At 34.4% G+C, this 23,323-nt stretch overlaps 1 protein-coding gene across 10 annotated transcripts in view; it reads left to right on the top strand.

Moving 5' to 3' along the window:
* The window catches only part of LOC128995580 (trafficking kinesin-binding protein milt), a 205,844-nt gene that overhangs the window by 153,612 nt on the left and 28,909 nt on the right, over window positions 1-23,323 (top strand). For all 10 annotated transcript variants that reach the window (XM_054420688.1, XM_054420625.1, XM_054420871.1 and 7 more), the window contains 8 exons: window positions 53-147; window positions 5,831-5,906; window positions 7,471-7,610; window positions 10,883-11,053; window positions 11,464-11,553; window positions 12,560-12,746; window positions 15,670-15,843; window positions 16,373-16,473. In XM_054420688.1, coding sequence (XP_054276663.1) covers window positions 53-147; window positions 5,831-5,906; window positions 7,471-7,610; window positions 10,883-11,053; window positions 11,464-11,553; window positions 12,560-12,746; window positions 15,670-15,843; window positions 16,373-16,473 — 1,034 coding nt within the window. The remainder of the gene's footprint in view (window positions 1-52; window positions 148-5,830; window positions 5,907-7,470; window positions 7,611-10,882; window positions 11,054-11,463; window positions 11,554-12,559; window positions 12,747-15,669; window positions 15,844-16,372; window positions 16,474-23,323) is intronic.

Here is a 23,323-nt window from a genome sequence, read left to right as displayed (position 1 = left end):
AGATCTAATTTTGAGTGGAGAGCTACTTTATTTAATTCTTATGTTGTTGTAGGTAACACAAGAGAATGAAGAGCTGGTTCAGATGGTGAACTTAGCAAGAGAAACACAATGTGAGCTGGCTACTGAACTGGCAGATCTTAAAGAGAGGTAAACTACCTATCAATACGCACCATGGTGTGATACATCAGGTGCAGGTTTTTATTGAATTTTTAGGGATGGTTGTAAATTAAGGTCTCTATCAAGCACCTGTACAAAGAAGCTAGTTCAAAACTCAGACCAACGTTGTATTCTTTACTTCATTCACCCCCATTCTAATTGGTTCCCACCTCTGTGAGATCATTAGTCTCGTCATACTCTTGAATTGGAACTAATAGGCAGGAACATCAGTTTTCTTTCAAAACAACTATTAACCGAGTGTTATTTGTCGATGCGTCGACACATAACACACTTTGTGTAGTGTTTTGTGTCGATGCATCGACTCACAAACACTGTTTACGGCGAAGGCTCTATGACTGACAAAATCGGATTGAACTGGATCAAGTTAGGTATCGTTTTATTTGTCAGATTCAGAGCTTTCTCCGGAGGTCTGTTTTTAAGCGCTTTTCATTTTAGTTCCGAAAATATTGTAGCAGACAGCTGACGTGCGTATTTGTAAACAGCTTGGTTAACCTCGCACCGATGACTGATGTGTTTTATTACGTTTATCATTGTTTTAGTGTTAAAAATCAAAAGTAGTGATATACGTGGTGTATTATAAGAAGATTTAAGTGATTTTGAAGAGCTGGTTGATGATCCTGAAGAAGTAGGTAGTGATATTGATGTAAATTATCAGCCAGATTCCTAGCTATGGTTAGGCTATGCATTCTTAGCTAAACGCTATGTACTGAAATCTGTTTCTTGCCCATAACTTATTTATTTGCAAATCTACTTCCTTATATTATTATATATTTGTAATCCTCATAAAATTTAGAACAAATTGGCTATTTTCAAATATTTATAGGCCCATAATTTATACAATTTCATTGAGCGCGAACTTATTTTTTTTTTTTAAATTTTCCAAAATATTTTTTACCTAAAAATTTTTTTGAAACAAATGTTCCTTATGTTTTATAGATAATATTGAAGCCCATGATTTTCCAAACAAAATTGTATATAGAACAGTATAATTAACATTGTTTTCAAGCTTCTCAGATCCGTTTTAATAAAACCTTGCAAATGAGCAAAAAATAGGCAGACATTAAGGCCAAAACAAGGGACACTCGGAGGGTTAATACTATGTCCAGACTTGTCATCCCATTGGGATGGGAATAGGGGTCTCAATCCTGGGCCTTCAATCCAATCCCGGGATTTCGGGATTCGTCTCAGCTAGAGGTGTGCGGATAGTGAAATTTCATTTCGGATCGGATTCGGATCGGATAGTTGAGGCTCGGTTCGGATATTGGGAGGTTCGGATTCGGATATTTTCGGATTCGGATAGTTCGGCGCGGTTAATAATAAGCTGCATATGTATTTTTAACCTACAAAACAATGTAAAGCTGTGTAAATAAACTTAAATGACGATTTTGAACTATAGAATTTCAAATTAGCCAAGTCCACAGTTTTCTCTCTCTTGAAAATCACAATTCACAACATTTATTTTCAAAAGTTGGTTGCTTGAATTAAGTACACTAGCAGCCGAAATCTTCACAAACACCTTAGCTCAGCAGGACTGGTGTCAAACGTTTGGGCTTGTTTACTTGAGGTTATGATTTATCTTGTTTCCTGGTTCTCACAAGCCAAGGAGTTCGATCTCAAGTTTATTTTCACATTGTATTTCCTTACGTTTTTGGAACGGATTATTGGGCTTAAGTGGCATTTTGTGGGTTTGCCAAGTGTAGAATCACTAATGCACTAAATTGGCTCTAGCTCACGATTTGATGTTGGGCAATTAGACTTTATAACTGTGTAAAAGGTGTGTATCCCTGAATTTATAAATTGCATTCTACACATATTCACTGCCAAACATAATTCAGTAGAACCTTGATGAACCGAGAATTACACTAGCCTAAACATAACTTCATTACCCCAAGTAAAATACCAAGATAATCTTTATAATTGTATTTGAATCGTATAATCTTAGTTTGTTAAAAATAGATTGTATGTTCAACAATAATTGCAGTCCATTATTGTTAAGCAGTATGGTCCCAAATTATTGTTTTTGATTTTGAAACATCACAGTTCATTTGACAAAATTATAATTGAAGCAGCCCAATGTCAAGTCACGCGCTTGTGCAATAGTTTGTTTACAAGCTTTCTCCAGACCACGGGGGAGGGGAGGGGAGGGTCTGATAAGCCGTCTATTGTTCACCCCCAAGAAGGTCCGACCCTCATTAGTGCCGCTCGGCTGCACTCAAGTGTTTTACCCCCTGCTGTGCGCTATGTCATAAAAGCTGATGACGTTGAATGCGTGATAAGGGAAACCCAAGAAATAGAAGAACAAAGAGAAAGAATAATGACGTTGTTATCTTTATTCCCTTTTTACAATTTCCGTTATTTTTTGTTATCTTTATGTAAGATTTTATGATTTTGTTTTATAGGTTTATAAAATAATTCTTTTTAACTACGGGAATATCAATTTATAATTTATCAACGTGCTTCTCTTCTGAAACAGCAATACCGGATGCATAATAAAGGTCAATGACCTAAAATATCACGATTGTGCAATATTGTATTTTGATGTTGAAATTAAAATCACGACAAAAGTTTGTATATATATCCATGGTCCCTATCGTTTAATCATTTAATATGTACACAATAAATGCTAAATAATCGTGGTTAGTTCTAACTTTATTTTTTATTATTCAAAGTTTCTACACAGTAAGACAATCCAAAGTCAAACCGGGCAATGAATGCCCAAAAAACAACGTACCTATCTTGTCCTCTGATTGGAATACCACTCGCCGGCCAGTCCTTTCGGTTTAGGGAAGTAGTGCAAGTCTATATATAGCTTCAAGGTCTTACCCACCCCTTCCCCCTCCGGTCCTACTTGACTCACTACCCGCGCTCCTTTCGAGGTTATTGCCCAACCCCTCCCACCCTTCTATTGTGTTGCCTTTCTATTGTTTATATTCTGACTTTTTTTCGGGAAACATTTAATCTATTGTTTAAGTAACATCACAGTAGTAGGCTAGATTTTTCTACTTTGAAACAGTACTGTAAAAAAACTATTACGCAGCGCCCCTAGTATCAGGAGCAAGACAAGTACGAGTTGACTTTCATTTGACCATGGTAGTTCTTTTCTGCTTTATGTCTGTTCGTTCCAGACCAATCTAATCGTAAAGCAAAACAGCCGATAACGACTAAACTAGTTATCAGTATTGCATCATACGGCTTCTTTGCCGTTTGCTGTTAGGTCGTTGGAAACGTATTGCTGTAATTTTGTCCTGGGAAACTAATGGTGGTTATGGAGGTTTTCTGTCCAAAACGTCAAAATATATTGTCTATCCGAAAAAGTCGGATATATAACGGATAGTGTCGGATATCGAATTTGGGCTCGGTTCGGATACGGATATCTGAACCGAACCGAATCCGACCCGATTTTTCGGATATCCGCACACCTCTAGTCTCAGCCGATCCTGGGATCCCGGGATCAATCCCAGGATTACCTATATCATATGATTTTAAACTTTTTTGCCATTTTAAATGAGCGAGAAGTCCCCTCGTTGAGTACTTTCATGTTTTTAACTGGCCTTAGAAGTGTTACACTGCACAATTTTGCCGGAACTTTTATCACCCGTCTTTCTTATTTACAGTGTATAAATGTTGATATGTCACTCTAGAATATAATAAATACATTTAAAAAATCACGAGCAACCACACTCGCACGTATCCGATACGTCACGCTAATAGATGGATTAAAGATAGCTAAGATACAAAGATAAAATGGGAAGAATCATGAGTAGCAGCGTAAAAATGTTATTTTGACTGACAACTCAGAGTTCTTGTAAGTACTTGATTACAACAATAATTGTCGGGATAAAATAATGGATTTGGGACTGCTAATAGGTTTTTTTACATCACTACCCTAGTAATAAGTATAAAGATCGTAAAAAAACATCATCTGATCAGCCTTTTACAAGCTCGGAACTACTATAGACTACAATAGCACCGTGATATGGGGTTTGTAATTAACTAATTAACTGGAAATTAGACCAATTCATATATACCAAGGCAACAAGACTACAAGATCGCGCCACTCATCCTACACTCATCTCCATTCATACTTGGCTTAAAATACCTACTTTGTATGGTCACCATTTCATTGGAAAGTATTAAATTGTTTAAGTGTTACTTTGTTACAAAAGTTTTGATTTTTTTACTTCAAAACCATACATACAAAAGATTTAATTCTTGCACCATATTATGTGGATGTATGTTATCTATAACTTGTGCATGTTAAAAATTTTTTAGATGTTGGGCCTATAGATTAAAAAAATATTGTTATGCCTATTCAAAGTAGTCCCGTGGATGGGGCTTCTATGAACATAAACTTTAACCTCTTATATCTCTGGCACTGTTAAACCTAGGGGCTTCTTTGATATACCATAAAAAACTGGGGTTTCAATGAACAAATACAAAAAATATTGAAAAATATTAATTATTAAAATTTTTTCTAAGTAAAAACTGAAACAACTCAGTGAAAAATGTATGATTTAGGTAGGTACTCCTCCATTAGTATCTTAGTCATATTTAACACGTAAAAATAAATAAACATTTACATACGACACAAAACACGTTACGGACACGAAACATTTACTGATCAGTTACTGATTCAGTTGCCCACAATGATCAATGAAGTTACCGGTACCTTCTTGTGTTCCTGTCTCTTTAGTCTACTTGTGAATGTTCATAAAACAGTTCTTGCATTAAGTAAGGCTTATCGGGGCACATATTGCAGAATGTTGTTACCTTTTCAACTTCTTTGCTGCCTGCCGTCCTCCTTCATTCATCACTCTTTTGTAACACAATTTACAGTCATTTCTTGATCGCCTTCTGTTTTTCCTTCCCCAACGAATGTCTCAGACTCGAATAAGTAGTGATGGGCAGTTTGTCGTACGGGTTCTACAGCAGCATCTTGAATATCCAGGAGAGCATACACTATTTTTTCCCTGAATGAAGTGATAGAGTCAAGTTTTTTTTTACCGTTAGTACCACTTACATTATCCTTACAAGCAAGCCAGGCATTTACCATGGCAGTACCTAGGAGCAGTTCTTCTGCAATTTTGTAGTACTAACACATCGATTTACGGACGGCAGTGATAATTGATGCCATTTGGTCAGACAAATCGATTCCCATTTTTGCCTTGTTATATTGCACTAAGCTTATGGGCTTCAGTATGGAGTTACCCTGTCTGTTATTTTCCTGTGTCTTTAAAACCGGCTGTAGCAAGTTTATGCGGAAAAAGTGTTGTATAGCCAACTTCGCAAAGTAAAATTACCTTCAGCAGGCCTATTCGACGTGTTTCCCGATCAGGTCAGTAGCTATTTATTTTAGTGATTTTTTGCAGAAAAATTGTAGTGCTGACCCGATTGGTCAAAAACTACCCCCACCCCTAAATATAATAATTTTGATTCAAAACATCATATATTAACCCATAAAAGTAAATAGAAACAATATTAGTGAAATCTATTCTACATAAAATAAAGTTTGGCAATACTGTGAAGAGGCTGAATATCAAGGTGGCAGTTAACGTGACCTTAAATTACCTTAGACCTTAAATTCCTGACAGCTTTTGTATTTACGTTCAAAGGTTTGAATTGCAATGGATTTGATAGAAAACGTTTCTTTTAGGTACACTGAAGTGGTCAACCTCCTACAAGAAGCTCAGGAAACTTTACGTAAGCAGCGCAAGAAGAGTCAACCACAGGTACAAAACAAAGGCTGTAAATCCTTGCTTTGATATTTCTTTGAAATAGTGTTATCAACAAAGAATGAAAATGTTTTTCTATAAGCTTTACCCTGTTTTAGCGAATTTCCCTATAGGGAAGTAGCTATTACCGTAGGTCTCATGGTAAGACCTAGGCCCGGGACCGATTTACTTTTTCATTTTTATGTCCCCAGAGGCCAAAAACGCCATTCGTTCAAATTTTTATATATGTACTAGCTGACCCGGCGAACTTCGTATCGCCTAAGTTATAGGTTTCCCCTAAGACAGACCGATGGAAAGAAAGTACCGTTACGTTTAATTTTCAAGATGATCTCGTTCGCATCGCTCAATCACGTCCTGGTTGAAGTTCGTTCGCTACGCTCACTCACCTTTGGGTTGGAGCTCGTTCGCTACGCTCACTCACCTTTAGGTTGGAGCTCGTTCGCTGCGCTCACTTGCCTTCAGGTTAGCTCGTTCGCTACGCTCACTCGCCTCCAGGTTGAAGTTCGTTCGCTACGCTCACTCACCTTTTGGTTGCAAATTAGCTGTTGTCATAAATGTAAAAGAAATAATAGTGCTGCACCCTGTTGGTAATCCTTGTAACTTTAATGCTATTTAATTGAAACAGCTGTTAAGATTCATTAATTCCATTTCTCATAAGGTTAACATGGGAAACTCCAGAGCCACTGGGGCGGAGCCCTTTTAAGAATTTCGAAACGGGAAATAGTTTACTTCCTATTCGCATACCTACAGAATTTACACACCAAATTTCATAACGATCGGTGAAGTCGTTCCGGAGGAGTTTGCAGACAAACACTGTGACACGAGAATTTTATATATTAGATATTATATATATGTGTCCATCCAGACGATAACTTGAGAAATTTTTGACCGATTTTGATAAAATTCGGTTTGAAGGTGTAAGACGGGATAAACTTGAATGAGTTTGTGAACCAGCATGATCGGACCATGAGAACGGAGTTTAATGCGGGGAGGGGAGGGGTTATGAGGTAAAAATGGGTTTTTTCCATTTTTTGCCCTTTAAAATGAAAAAAACCTTTTTAAAGAGCTTAGAAAAAACAAATCATTTAGTATATCAAAGTGTTTTTGTACGGTGATTGGTTACGGAGAAAATTAAAATAATTTAATTTAAAATTCCCATTCTTAAGGAGAATATTGTAAAATGTTGTAGTTGGCTTGTTTATGGATATATTTTGCTTAAACTTGGAGGATTTATTTATTTCATACTAAACTATTGATATTTTAATAAAAAACAAACTTTTTTTAATTTCCCTGTAGCAGCTAACCTAGGTACTCGTTAAACATAAATGTTAATTTAATAGATTAATTGAAAATCAATCCAGGCAAATGGAAATTCGCTTAGTCGGCAGGTTTGCTGCAGCGGGGGTACTTGATACCATTCACCTTCAGCTGATTAGAGATTTATGTAGGTATATAGTTGATTTCTAAAGAGAAGGCAAATCTTTACATAAATAAACTTTTATCTGGATAAACTATTGCTGTTTTCAGTTCTATGAATGTTTATATGTAATTATGGTACCAGGCGCGTGGAGGACTGCTATTCCCTTCTCTGCATTCGTCTGTATCTACCCACAACCCTGACTCCTTGGCCTCAGAACTCGAGTGTTCCTTGTTCTCCGAACTCAGCCTTGATTCTGGAATTGGTGCCAGCAATACCAACCTGTAAGCTCAATTAAATTGCTGCTACAATATATTCATTTCAATTAGTGATGGGTCGGTACCTCTTTTTCTATGTCGGTTCCGGTACAGGTTCCTAACCAAAATCGATTCTCGGTTCTCGGTTCTCGGATCCGGGACCATTGGTACCTCACTTTAAATTAGGCTATTTAATTTTTTTTTTCAAAACAAAATATACAGTACCTACCTAGGCCTATTTCAATTTTTTTAAATGATTATTTTTTTATTAGTGTAGGTTGGTTATAATAGATTAAGAAAATTAAACTTAGGCCTATTTGTACAAACAACACTTTGACAACCAAACACATTCAAATCGAAACAATATATACCATACCAGAAGTGTTAAATATTTGTTGAAATGATTCATTATTAAACCAATAAATTTTACATAAGCTACCTTGGAAAGAAAAGGGGCTCTGGAAATTTGTTAAACTAAGTTTTAACTACCTGTTAAGTTCTAGCTAAATATTTAGAAGGAAGTCATTTTATACCTAAAGCCTGCATTAAGTTAATTTTAGGCTCCATTATTAAGGGAAATTTCGAACAAATGTATTTATGGAAAAGACGTTTTGAACAAAACTTTTTAGAAAATAGGCCTAAGTACATATTTATTTGAGGTTACAGTTTAAAGTGCAGGCTTGTTGAAAAAATATTTAACAAAGGCCTAGTGCCTGTACCGGTATTGTGGGTTCAGGTGAAAAGTGCTTTAAGACCCCTCTCCACCTCTATAATTAAGCCTATTAAATAATATATTTTATTTTGCAACTGTGTTGTTTGCTTCATCAGTTTTAAAATCATTCCAAACTTGGGAAGCCATTATCAAGAATTTATCACAAATTAGTATATAAAAACAACAACTTAAGGTAGGCCTACTTCTACATTCTTGTAAGTAATAAACTAATCCACTTTCATTTATTTCTAAACAAGTCAAGAAATTTTGGAAGAAATTCAATTTGGAAAATCAAGTTCTATATTTAATATCTTTAACAGCCATACAATTTTCTATTAACACTTTAAGAAACCACCTATATAACAATAATGATAATTAGGTACAAACAAACTTGTAAAATTTCATGTCATATTATTCTATTTTCTACAGCAGACTACAATGTGTAGTAAGATTTAAATTATTGAAAAAATTTGAATTTATATATACAGAGAAAACAAGTTTAATTATTCACGTCAACATATAAATTTTATTTAAGAAATCCGACGAAAACAAATGCCCATTCTTCAATTTTGAAGAAACTAGACGGATGACGATAAACTACATTTAAACTTTCCCACCTCGTTCGAGAAAGAGAAAGACAAAATAAAAATTAAGTACGAACCACCGAACATACAAACAATAACAAATAAAAGCCCTTTTTGGTTTGCTGAATGAAGGCTTGGCTGTTTGTCATGGAGCCATGTAGTCTCATCCATCAATGAATAAATTTTACCCGTTAATTTGAAATTTGCAATAGTAGTCTTGCCAATGTGTAGTGTTGCCATTTGTCACGGTTGTTAGAGGTTAGAGATTGAACACAATATGATTCATCAAAATCATGACCCCCCCAACATTTAACCATTGGACATAAAAATATTAATTCAGCCACTGACTGGACTGGACTGAGTCAAACAGTTAGAGGGAACTTGACTGAGTTTGAGGTTCTAGTCGTACATTCAGTGGTGTTTATGTAGCTTCTGTATTTCCATAGTTTGTACAAAACATAGTCAAATAATGAACTATATGAATTAAATAAAATAATCTTGTGACTTGTAACTATTCTTAATGTTACTAATAATCAACTTCAGATAGGGAAATATGGTTTTAAGGTAGTGTAAGGATTTTGTTGAGTCAAATAAATCATTTATTTGATCCAGTCGTTATTAAGCTTGCCTTCTGTCTTCTGCTTGAAGATGGTGGAGCAAGTTGTGTCGATGATTGCACCACTCTATCAGCTGACGTTAGTGACGACAACTTAACCAACTAACTCTGAAATAATCATCCTATAGCCTACTATTGATAATATTTTATAATAAATATGCCCTTTCAAATAGCCTTAAGTGAAACACTGATCATGGTTGACAATTTGAATTTTCTAAATGAGTAAATAAAAATATAACCCATTAACTTGGTACCGAATGTATCAGTACCGACATTTCACCATCGATTCTCGGTCCCAGTACTTTTCCCAAGAACCGGTGGAACCGACATTTGACGTTAAGTACCGACCCATCACTAATTTCAATCTTTCACATTCATCTAGATGTAGATCTAGATGTATCCAAGTGATTCAAGTCCTTGTTTTGTAATACAAGAGTCATTGGGCAGATGTTGAAAGAAATTTAAGCCATCTTGACAGTTTTAAACCAGACCCAGTTATTGGCTTGGCCTTAAAAATTGTTTCATGATAGACAATAATCTCATTAATTATTTGCTTTCTTTCCCCGTCACCTAACTGTGCACTCCAGTGTGTTGGTGTCATTTAAAATCAAATCTTCCTTTGATTTACAGTGGTGCAAACACACTGGAGTGCACAGTTAGGTAAGGATGTGCAGATATCTGAAAAATTGGTCGTATTCGGCCCAAATTTCATATCCAAAACTATCTGTTAAATATCTGACTGTTTCGGATAGACTATGTATTTTGACAATAGACAATAGACAATAGACAATAGACAATGTTCTTTATTTACATATTCGTGGGAGAATAGTACATGCGTCAACTATTCGCATGTTAACTAGTTATTATAAATTGCTCATAATCTACAAGTAGATACCTGTTGTCTTCAAACATGTCAAACACTTAACATAACTTCCTATACAAAACTATTTTGTTCTTCACACGATTTATTGCTGTACAACGTTTGTCAAATTTTTTGTTAAGTTTAAGTAAGCTATGAATTTAAACTTCAGTTTTTATAACTAAACCAAGGTTAATGACTTACAATATCACAATTTTTTTAAATATAAAAATGCAAATTATAACTTCTTAACCTTATTAACTAATATTTATTTATTGAATACTTCAACTCAAACTATCCGAATCCCAAAATATCTGAATCCGAACCTCTAATTATCTGATCCGATCCGAACCAAACCTTAACTAAATTACCAAATTCAATCCGAACTGAAATTTAACTATCCGCACACCTCTAATGAAGATACAAACAGATTTAAAGTTGATATTTGGTAAAATGTACTATTAAGTATATTTCATTGTGTGCGCTGTAATCTATGCCTTCACACAGAATGTTGTATTCATGGTCCAGGCCAAACTACAAGAAGGTGTTTGAGACGGTTAGATGTGCTAGCAGAGCTGGATCTCTAGGTAGTGACAGTACGGCTGGCAGCAGCCCTGGGCCAGGACCAAGGTATCCCTCCCTTGGGATTATTCAACCTCTCACTTCATCCTCCACTCATCGGCCAAGAATGTCCTCCAGGTAGAAACCACTCTAAAGAAAAATTATGTGGAGGGGAGGTTAAACAGTTGGCTTGCCTTACTGTCGAAAATAGTAGAAAATACAAATAAAGATAGCATTTTTGTAATTGCTAGCTCCTTCACAGTTGTAGAGTATTTGTTCTTGTTGTAAATGTAGGTTCTGGTTGTGGAAGGGAAAAAAAGAATAACCTTTCTAAGTCTATAAGTCGCTTTAAGTCACTATCACTGGTTTATGGTTCACAATTGAATTAAACGTCAGTACAAATATATACAGTACAAATATACAGTACAAATGTACAGGTACAAATATTACTCCTGATATCTGATAATGAGAAAAAGTAAAACTAGTCTATAAAGCTAAAGTATTTACGTTGCCAGCCAACTAAGAAAGGCTTGTTTGTATGATTCCAGTTACCTTCCGCCCAGAAGACTGTCCAGGCCGGCCCTAGACTCGGCTGGTGCTAGTGACTCTGAATGTTCAGACACAGAGTACTTAAACATGTAAGTTTATTGTTTGGTTCCCTTGAAATTCATAATTTATGTAGGGATGGTCAAGTCTCGAAATTTCGGGAAATTTTCGGGAAATTTTCAATCTCGTTACACGAGACGAGATTACTTTTTGGCCGAGATTTTTATCGAGACGAGAATAAAAAAAAAAAAAAAAAAAAAAAAAAAAAAAAAAAAAAATTAAAAACGCCTGCAGAAAGTTAATGCAATACCCCCAATACAGGAGCGTGTTGTAGTTGCGTTTCCTTTTCGAAGGCGTTCTTATTTAATTAATTCTTTTAATGTAAATATTACTTTAATTCTTTTAATGTAAATATTACTTTCATTATTTTAATAATATTACTTTAATAACATTTGAGAAGTTTTGTTAAGTGTAAGCAGTGTGAGGAATGTTTTATTACTATACAAAAAGTCAAAACAAGTAACTATTTTATAAAAATTAATATTGCTTTTATTTTATGATTTATTTTATTTTATGATAAGTTGAACTCTATCCTAACTGATATCACCATGTTTCCTAATCGTAGGCATTTTTTATAAGTTAGGCGTGATTAATAAAAAAATGTTATGCTGATGTTATTTAATGAAAGATTGTAAATATTCTTGCCTATTATCATTATTTTAGTATTTAAACAGTCATCTAACAATGTTACAAAATCAGGTAAAAATTTCGAACGTGCATTTCCCGTTGTGTATGAGAAGAGAAATCTCATCTCGATCTCGTCTCGAAATTTTATGAGAAATAAAAAATCTCGTCTCGTCTCGTCTCGAACTAAAAATCCAATCTCGTCCATCCCTAAATTTATGTTAAACTGTGTTTTGTGCAACAAGGCAGTTTAAATACCTGATTTTTGTTGCATTTCTATCAATAATTTGTTAATACTTCCCCTGATCAATTGAAAAAAATGAGGTTTGACAGCTATATTGTGGAAACATTAAGATAGGCACCAAGGATCATGTTGATGGGAAGTAATTAGCAAGGTGATATTGTTTGTTTGAGGCCACCCAGTGGTGCAGGGACAGCCTCTCCCCATGAGTTGGAGGCAGCACTGAGAAGGTTAACGCCAGGAGCAGTGGCAGCGCGACGGGCGGCTCTGGGCGACCATGAGGAGTGTAGGACACCAGACTCCATCATGAGTACAGGCAGCAGCGGACTAGGCAGCTGGCGACTACCTGACAAGCTCCAGGTAACTGCTACAGTGTACAGTGTGTGTAGAAAAACTGTGGTGTGACCAGTGTTGCCAAAAACCGGGTAATTACCTGTTAAAACATGTAACAGGCATGCCTAGGCCTAGCTTTAACGACGTGACTGGCGGGAGTTAACGTCTAGACTGCCGGGCACTATGGTCGGTGCGCCTTATCAGTAACAGGTTGTTTGTGGGTTTCATTCTTCTCCCTCTCCCTTTCCATTATTTCTATTGTAGTGTTGTAAATAAAATTATATGCAAATGAAAGCTTATCGTTTAGAACGTTTTGTTTGTCTGATTTGACTGCCTTATAAATTTTAAATTCTTCTAGCGTGTTGATCTGAAACTTGTTTTTATTAAAATGTAGAACAGTCATGTTATCGTTGATATTGGAATAGCTATGGTTGTTTGTGATTATATGCTGTGCAAAAGTTTAAATGTTTTTATGTTATGTAAATTATTTGTGAGTTGCCTCATTTGATCTTAAGTAATGGAACAACTCTAGTGCCAACAAAACAGACGGTTATTAACCATTGTTTTTTATGTGTCTGTGTAAAAATGTATTTATGTTCTAAATTGTACAATAAAGCACATTTTCATTCATTCATTCATTCATTCATAAATTATTTGTGAACTTTGACGACCTTCTGAAGAAGTGACAATGTCCTTTGAAAACCTGAAGAAGGTTCCATTGTGAGCCGAAACTAGTTGTTACACAACCACTTATATTTAGGGTGCTTTGGAAATCAATAAGGGAATTTTTGGGTAGTATCCCAGTTTTTAGGCTGTGCGGGGATTATTAACGTCTGGTAGGGTAAAAGCGGGGATTATTAACGAGATGTGCGGATAATACCAAAAATTTGGTCGGGCAACAATAGGTGTGACTAAAGCAGATCGATGATTTTTATTATATGTACTGGACTATGCTTATTAGATTTACATTTAAAATGTACAGTAAACAAGTTTCCTGGTTCTGTGGGGATTTGTGAATTTAAAAAAGGGGTTTTGTGATGACTGTAACAAAATAAAAACTGAGTTGAGTTAAGACAAGGCTTACCAAAGAATTCATGATTTACCTCATATTATCACTTTTAAAGCACAAAGTAAAAGTTTACTTGTCTGTATTAGAGGTGTTTGAACCTGAGATATTTGGGACAAACTAAGCTATATTAACAATGTTACTTATGTGTTTACTTTTAGTGAAGTAAATTTTATGTAATAAATAAATTTGTAACTAATTTTCTTTTCAAAATACTTTAATGGAATGACCTATTTAGACAAGCAGGATTGAATCTAGTAACTATAAATGTGGTGTAATGTGCATCTATCACAATTTTATCGCGGTAATAACGTTATCACTTCCCATAGTCGTGTAGACATCATTACTGTCTCCCGCAGTATAAAAAAAATTCTTCAATATTTTTTCCGCAGTAAGAGAAACATCATCATCTTTTGGGATGCACAGCAAAAATTTTTTACATTTCCCGGGGTCATCATCATAATCCTCCACGATCGTGGCAAAGTCCTGAACATCACCTGTGAATGATAATGTCTTAAAGAAAGACATCATCATAAACATCCACGATTGAGACAAACACCTGGACATTTACTACCATTGTGTAGATATCATCATACTTTGAAACGTTATCGTCATCCCTCGAGATTGTAGGAAGATCCTGAACATCTCATGCAGCTGTGTAGACATTATCGTAACAAGTGAGCACAGTAAAATATTCAAAATCTCCCTCAGTCACGGAAACATTATCATTGTCATTGCAGATCACAGAAAAATTCTAAATAATCCTCAACTATTCCTTGGTCGTGAGGACATGACCATTCTTTCCACCTTTGCGGCATAATATTGAACAATTCTCGCGGTGGCAGGGATATCTATGTCGTCTCCCACAATTACAGAAACTTTATCGTCTTCATCTCAGACTGTGGTATTAGTGTGATTTTTCGTGCAATATTTGCGGAAACGTTCTGCAATCGTGATTGTATTGTGATCGTAAAAGCTCCACTCGAGCTCGACTTTTGAACTATGCGTTTTATCTTTTGAGCTTGTAGGCTGATCTTGTCTCGTCTCAAAAATAGAGCGGCTCACACACCTATAGTCTAAACACTTGACTTTAGATAGAAGTATTATGTTACAAATTGTAGTGATTTCTTTTATTGCAACTGTGAATTATTGATCAAGACTTGGAAATTAAAATGTGTTTGCATAACATTGGATCATATTTTTTTCTTCCCACATTATATTATTACACTATGAAAATCTATCCCGGGTTCAAATCCCACAAATCACCAATGTACTCGTATTTTATCCATGTGTCTTGTGGCTATTATATAGTGAACATACTATTTGTGATAATTACAGACCAATCCCTGATAGCAAATCAATCAGTCTCAGTATTTTATTCTGATGATATAGACTAGGGGTTCCCAAACCTTTAAGTGCCACGCCCCCATCGCCCAAGGCTAGCATACTATGCCCCTCCCCTTCAGTAACTTTGTAAGTAAAAAATATATTACAATGTAAACAAAACATGTATTTTGACCATCACATATAAAATATTATCAAATCAAATTGCTGTAGCTACTCACATAGTTTGTGTGTTGTTTGGATGTTATTAAACAGTATTTTAATAATCTACAAATTTTATATACATTGTTATAAAACAAAAAAATAATATAAAACTATTTGAAAAAATAATCACTGAAACATTTTATAAAAAAATGTAATTGTCAATCTGTCTTAGGCTCGCTCCCCCTCTGACAAAGCTTCGCCCCAATTTGGAAACCCCTGATTTAGACTATTGATAAATCTCAACATTTTACAGTTTAGGTTTTGTTTGTTTTACTTTTTTGATTAACTATTTTATTCTACCAGTAATAATTTAACTTTTAATGTATTTGATTGCAGATAGTAAAACCAATTGAAGGGTCGATGACACTACATCACTGGAGCGAGCTAGCCACTCCGTCCCTGGGTGGGTTGTTGGAGGAGAGACCTGGGGTGAAGATAAGGGGAGGGTTAGAGCTAGAACAGCTGGGACTAGAGCTGTACACATTGTCTGACCTAGAGGAAGATGATGAGGTATGTATGCTAAAAATGGTAATAGGTGTGATAAAAGTAATACACATTGTTTTGTCTACTACTTTGTTTGTTTCTCATTGTCCAGATCATCTTCTAATTTATGTAATTTTTACCACCTGTTGTGAATGAATGTACAATGAATTAATTAAAATATTTATAAATCAAATCTTTAATAATTACTTTTTCTTTGAAAAAGCTTATAATTTGTGATATGAAGAGTGTTTGGAGATTTGTTAGCTAGCTGGTAGTATGTATATTAATTTAATTCAGCTTAAATTCTTAGTATTTTTTGTTTAAGGAGAGCAGTGTTTTGATAAATGTTACATGTCAAGTTTCAGTTATAAAAAAATCATTTTAATAGCCCCAATGCTGTAATGTTCACTTATCTACAATACATGTCAGCAGTGCCAATGTTGACAGGTAAGGTTTGTATGTTGATATTGTTTTACAGTAAATACTTAAATGCTTTTAATAAAATAGACCTAAACTACGTTTCCTTATTAAAACATTAGATGGGTGGTGTTTTCAGGTGTCACATCCGGGCAAGATGTTCCAAGACACAGGCAGTGTGTACACGTTCACGAACAGCACAGTAATGCACCCTGACGACACTACCAGTGTCACTAACAGGTAACTGAGACAGACAATGTCATGTGACAATACTCTCCTAAACTATTCATCAACACCTTCCATCCAAGACAACCTTGACAGACAATCCAGCTAAAGGTGGCACATAATTGACCTTGGTCTTACTTTCCCTGCAGTATTCAGGAAATGGCTCACTAATTTTTATGATTTCTATATGTTGTTATAGAGAGCATGATTATTGTGGGCTACTTATAAAGTGTTTGGGTTATGTTTTAGAATGAATTTGTTAAAGAGAGTCTATTGCGCTCACAGAACATGTGATTTTTTGTATCCGGTTTGATTGTCCCAGCCAGGTGTGTAATATCATCTGAATCTACATATAAACTGACTGATTGAAAGGAGATTAGCTTTTTAACATTAAATAAAAATACCCCCGCCATAGCAAACCTACAGACTAAGCAAATTTCCATTTGCTTGATAGGATTTTAAATTAAATCTCTTAAAATAACATTAGGTTTAACAAGTACCTGGGTTTGCTGCTACAGGGAGGGTTTAAGTGATTTTCTTGTAAAAAATTAATAGCTTAGTAGGTATCAAATAAATAAATTTGCCAAGTTCGATCAAAATATATATATAAACAAGCAAACTACAACATTTTAAATATTCTCCATAAGAATAACATGGGATATTTTCATAAAAAATGTTTTGAATATTTCCATAATTAATAACTGTACATAAACACTTTGATATATTCTAAATGATTTGTTTTTTTTAAGCTCTCTGAAAAGGTCTAGAGAGAAATTTACTGTTTTGAGGGTAAACAAATTAGAAACTCCAATTTTTACCCCTTAAAAACCCCGTTCCCATGGTCCGATCGTGTTGGTTTGCAAACTCATTCAAGTTTATCATGCCTTACACCGTAAAACCAAATTTCATCAAAATCAGACAAAAATTATTCAAGTTAAGGCGTTTACGGACACATATATAGATCTATAAACATATAACATTTTGACCGGATGGTGTTTTTGACCTCTGGGGACATCAACATGAAAAAGTAAATCGGTCCCGAACCTAGGACTTACTATGAGACCTAACTACTTCCCTATAGGGAAATTCGCTAAAAGGCAAGTATGAACACTTAAGCTCAATAATCTTTGAGCTTTCTAAGTGTTCTTACAATACTGTAGACAATTTTCCATTAACAGTCAAGGAGTTGGAAAATCACAGGAATATAAATAGAATTAAAATTTACATGAAATAATCTTCCTCCAAACCACGTCAAAGACTACTAAAATATAATGAAAGTGACCTCTTTGCCATTTCAAACCCACACTTATTGAATGTTGGTCTAAAATACTATTTTCAATTTAAATCACTATATTCAATAGAAGAGTTTTGGAAATAAAAAAATTAGAAATATATTATGTTGTAATTTGTGTTTGTTATCATTTATGATACTTTAACCTAATTTTAGCGAATTTCCCTATAGGGAAGTAGCTATTACCGTAGTTTGCATGGTAAGACCTAGGCCCGGGACCGATTTACTTTTTCATTTTGATGTCCCCAGAGGCCAAAAACACCATTCGTTAAAATGTTTATATATGTATATATATATAAATATATGTGTCCGTGAACGGATAACTTGAGTAATTTTTGTCCGATTTTGATTAAATTTGGTTTAAAGGTGTAAGGCGGGATAAACTTGAATGAGTTCGCGATGATGATCGAACCATGGGAACGGGGTTTTATGGGTAAAAATTGGTTTTCCTCATTTTTGACCCCCTAAACACAAAATTTCCCAATTTCTCTCTAGACCTTTTTTTAAGAGCTTAAAAAAAATTATTGGTAACAGAGAAAATTCAAAATATTGAAAATTAAAAATTCTCATGTTATTCTTATGAAGAATATTGTAAAATGTTATAGTTTGCTTGTTTATGGATATATTTTTATCAAACTTGGCAATTTTATTTATTTTATACTAAGCTATTAATATTTTACTAGAAAACTCACTTTATTAGTTCCCTTGTTTTAGCACACCTAGGTACTTGTTAAACCTAATGTTAAATAGATTTAATTGAAAATAATTTCAGACAAATGTAAATGCGCTTAGTCGGCAGGTTTGCTGCGGCGGGGGTATTTTATTTTTATTTTCCTTTTTGTGACACATTTCCTGTTAAAATACTTTCACGAATGAAGATGATTTGTCTTATATTATATTGTTTTTTATGTTTTCTTCAACAACTATTCGGTCACATAAATTATATCCTGGTCTTTAACCGACTTATTCACCCAAATGTGTTGTAACTTAGGATGGGTGACATAGGGAATCCAATCCCGGATGATATTTTGAGTCGCAGGATTACGGGACTGAGACAAGTCAATCCCGATAATGTTTTTGGCCTCATCACTAAAATGGACATCTATAATATTAAAACGAAACAGTGTTTTTTTATTTCACGATTCTGAATCAACCACTCGACTGATTTTCATGATTTTTGTGTTGAAAGAAAGATCATTTTGAGAACTAGGGAATGTTTGAAGCCATAATTTTAGTTTAGGGTTTCAGTTTTTTAGAAATTAAGTTTTAAATTTTAAAAAGTCTAGCAGCCGACACTAACATTCTACTCTAGCTTTTGGTATAATACAATTCGCTTAACTTAACAGCTGTAAACATTCAGCGTTTGATACACAAATTCAGAATTTGGATGAAATTAAAAGACATACTCAGGGTTGACTTATTTATACTATGTGTAATGCTAATCATTGATACGTTCAATCCTTCGATAAGAGGATGACGAATTATTTAAATTTACATAGTAAAATACTAGGATGTTCAAATTATTTTTTTAAGTAATCTTTGTAATCTTCGGTTTGTTTTAGTGCAATATAATTTGTTTTAACAAACAGCTGGTTAATTATAAAAATGCCCTATAGAACTATGAGGTTATTTACTCTTATTTTGTCATTAATTATAGGAATTAGTAGACCACCGAGATAAGTAACACCATCGATGTGTACAAGTCAAGGCTCTGTACACGAGTTTAAAAAAAAAGATATGCAAATTATTTTACTGCTCAACTTATTTGGAAAGGGTAGGAAAATCACAATTTTTACATGTTTTAAACTTGGCAGCTTTTTGTTTACAAATAATGTTTTTGAATGATTGAACTTTGTTTGGATTAGGCCCGGAAATATTGATGTCATAAAGATGGAGATCAAGAATCCTCAAGAATACGATTTTAAATTACCATCACAACCTCTGACGGGTTTTATCCAAAGATATACAGATGAATGACATAGATTGAACACAACGTCATCATTGACCTAGGATACTGCATTAGACTAACCATCCTTTTATGAAATCTAAAAAGTTGTTTGGCGTGTGTTTGGTTGTGGTTACGTTTGGAGGCGCTGAATATTTTATAGTTTAAAGAAATGAATATGGGGAATTACGATGTACATTGATTCAATGAGGGTGGTTTAATTATCAAGGATATTAGAACAACTGATAACGGAATGGATAATAAACATAGACAATTAATTACGTCACTAGCTTTACTAGCGTTTTTACTTTTTAAATTCCTTCAACATGTGACCAGTTCTTTTGTTCAAATGAATATTATTTTATTTTTGACTCATCTGTTTACAAAACAAACTAATATGTTGTTGTGTTTACTTTTCTTTGTTTACACTTATTTATTTAGCAATTGATGCAGTGAAATTGACATAAAGGATGTGTGTCGACGATTCGTTTGATGATGTCAGGACACCAACGTTATAATTATGTGTACTGTGAAATTTATTGGATGTTTTCGTTTTATTTTAGGGATTTTCAATTCAGACCTACTGGAAATTGTGTATAGTATGAGTAATTGCATTGTGATGATATTGATTATGGAAGAGGCAGGTATGCGATGGAAGGTTATATCATTGACTAGGCCTATACACTTCTCAATTGATAATTACTCTTTCTACTGTAGGCTGCAATAAAATTTGTCTTTATACGTGTAAACTAGCTGTTCTGAATTATAGGCCTTCACAGTTTTAACTGACTACTCCCGTACATAGGACGGGCTAACACCTCGTTAAGTAATCAAATAAATTAACACATTCAACAATATAATGTTTACGAGGTGTTATTCAGTAGTCAGTTAAAACCGTGTACAATTCAGATCAGCTAGTTTACACATATAAAGACAAAGTTTCTTGCAGTTTTAATGTGATAAATCATCTTGTAAACAAATGTTGTGTGACCAAATATGTTTTTATTCCATCATTATATATACCTGATATATATACCTGATACGGCCTATACGATATGCATTTTAAATCCGATAATTTTACAATAAAACAGCAATTCTGGAATTTTTATGATGTGAAAAGCGTTAAAGTGAGGCAGCCGATTCGCACAGACGCACAATGATTATAAGTAGCCTACAGTCACAGAATAGTAGTATGTTTTCTGTGCTACAGTAGAGAGAGTAATAGTCAATTGAGAAGTGTATAGACCTAGTCAACGATACTACCTTCCATAGCATACCTGCCTCTTCATTAATTATTATCACCACAATACACTATACACAATTTCCAGTAGGTCTGAATAGAAACGACCTAAAATAAAACGATAATATCCAATAAAATTCACAGTACACATAATTTAACTTTGGTGTCCTAACAGCTTTGGGCCTAATCCAAACAAAGTTAAAACACACAAACATAATTGTAAACAAAAAGCTACCATGAAGAATTAAAACATGTAAACATTGTTATTTTTCTAATCTTTCCTTGAAAAGTGGAGCAGTAAAATAATTTGCATTTATCCTTTTTTATTAAGACTCGTGTAAAGCGTGTAAGCCTCGATTTGTACTGTGGTTTAATTAATTTTAGTCTAAACTATTTTAAACTGTGGTCTAATTATCTCTACTAATCTTACTTATTTCCTATAATCAATGACAAAATAAGAGTAAATAAAATAACCTCATAGTTCCATAGTTTATATTTAACCAGCTGTTAGTTAAAACAAATTATATTGCTCTAAAACAAATCGAAGATTACAAAGATGGCTTTAAAAAATAATTTGAACATCCTAGTATTTTACTATGTATATTTAATTAATCTGTCATCCTCTTACAGAAGAATTGAACGTATCAATGATTAGCATTACACATAGTATAAATAAGTCAACCCTAAGTATGTCTTTAAATTTTTATCCAAATGATGAATTTGTTACACAAAAGCTGAATGTTTACAGCTATTATGTTAACCAAATTATTTTATGGTTTATGCCAAAAGCTAGTTTAAAATCTTAGCGTCGGCTGCTAGACTTTTTAAAAATTAAAACTCAATTTCTAAAAAACTGGGACCCTAAACTAAAATTATGGCTTCGACATTCCCTAGTTCTCAAAATTATCTTTCTTTCAACACAAAAATCATGAAAATCCGTCGAGTGGTTGATTCAGAATCGTGAAATAAAAAAACACAGTTTCGTTTTAATATTATAGATTTATTTATATATTAACCAAAATAATCTTACAAAAAGGTTTATGAAATACTAATCTTTGACTCAAAGCTAGATTTAAACGATAGCCATACAAAAAAAATATAAATTTTACTTGGTTAAGTAAGTTTAGAAGAATAAAAACTAAACCATGCGTAGAATAAGAAAAAAACAAACAAGTTTTATAAAAGAAAATTACAATGAAAAAAAACAAAGTTTAAAAAAACGAAATAACTGTTGCAAACTATTAAAACAAGCTGAAAACGATTTGTATTGTATTTTAGTTTTATACTGTGTTTGGGCAAGCAAGAGTGTTCTCAATAACAAAAACAAACACGAAGGAAATGAACTCAGGGTGAATTTGGGGGAAGGGGGAGGGGTATGTTTAAAAATGGAAATGAGAACCATAGGGTCTGAAGTTCACTGATAAGACACCGGCAGTGTTTATGTGCATGACTAATTATAATCGGTTATTATTTTATCATTAATAGTATAATAGAACAGGGGAGTGTTGCACCCAATGATATATGTCAGTGTCATAATGTCCAAAATATAATTTTTAGCTGTTTCATAACGTGCAATATAAAATATTTGACTGTTGCACGACGTCCAAATGTCACAACGTCCATGATATACGAGGCATGTTTTTTAAGTAAGTACCGTTTTAAAATTTCTCCGTTCCAACACTGCGTTTGGCTTTTTTGACATTTGTGCTGTGTATGGGCATCTATTGGTAAGACCTAGCCGGAAATTCAAGAACAATCGGCCTAGTTTACATCCGGTGTTGAGCGTTCAAAATGGTGCCGCCAATTGAGACTGCCGCCGGCTGTGATGTGCGCGCTGTAATTAGATTTTTAAGTGCTAAGGGTGAGAAAGCCATTGAATATAATCGACAGATTAATGAAATGTATGGCGAGAACATTATGATTGACGGAATGGTACGCAAGTAGGTAAGGGCATTTAAGACGGTCCCACCATCGTTCATGACCCCGTAACGCACTGGGCAAGACCCCACTACGGGGATAGTGATGACGCCGCCCAGTGCGTTACTCATCATGAACGTTGGTGGGACCATATTTAAATGTTCTTATCCACTTGCGTAACATTATGGCACTCATAATGTTCTCGCCATACACTTTACTAATCTGTTGATGATATTCAATGGCTCTCACACCTTTGGCACTTAAAAATCTAATTACAGCGTGCACATCACAGCCGGCGGCAGTCCCAATTGGCGGCACCATTTTGAACGCTCGACACTGGATGTAAACCCGGCCGATTGTTCTTGAATTTCCGGCTAGGTCTTACCAATAGATGCCGATACACAGCGCAAATGACGAAAATGCCAATCGCAGTGTTGGAACGGAGAAATTTCAAAACGGTACTTACTTAAAA

The sequence above is a fragment of the Macrosteles quadrilineatus genome, unplaced genomic scaffold (assembly GCF_028750875.1).
Source record: "Macrosteles quadrilineatus isolate MER2022 unplaced genomic scaffold, UCM_ALF_1.0 Scaffold_1__1_contigs__length_201487025, whole genome shotgun sequence".
NCBI classification, from domain to species: domain Eukaryota; kingdom Metazoa; phylum Arthropoda; class Insecta; order Hemiptera; family Cicadellidae; genus Macrosteles; species Macrosteles quadrilineatus.
This window is presented reverse-complemented; position numbering and strand designations above follow the sequence as displayed.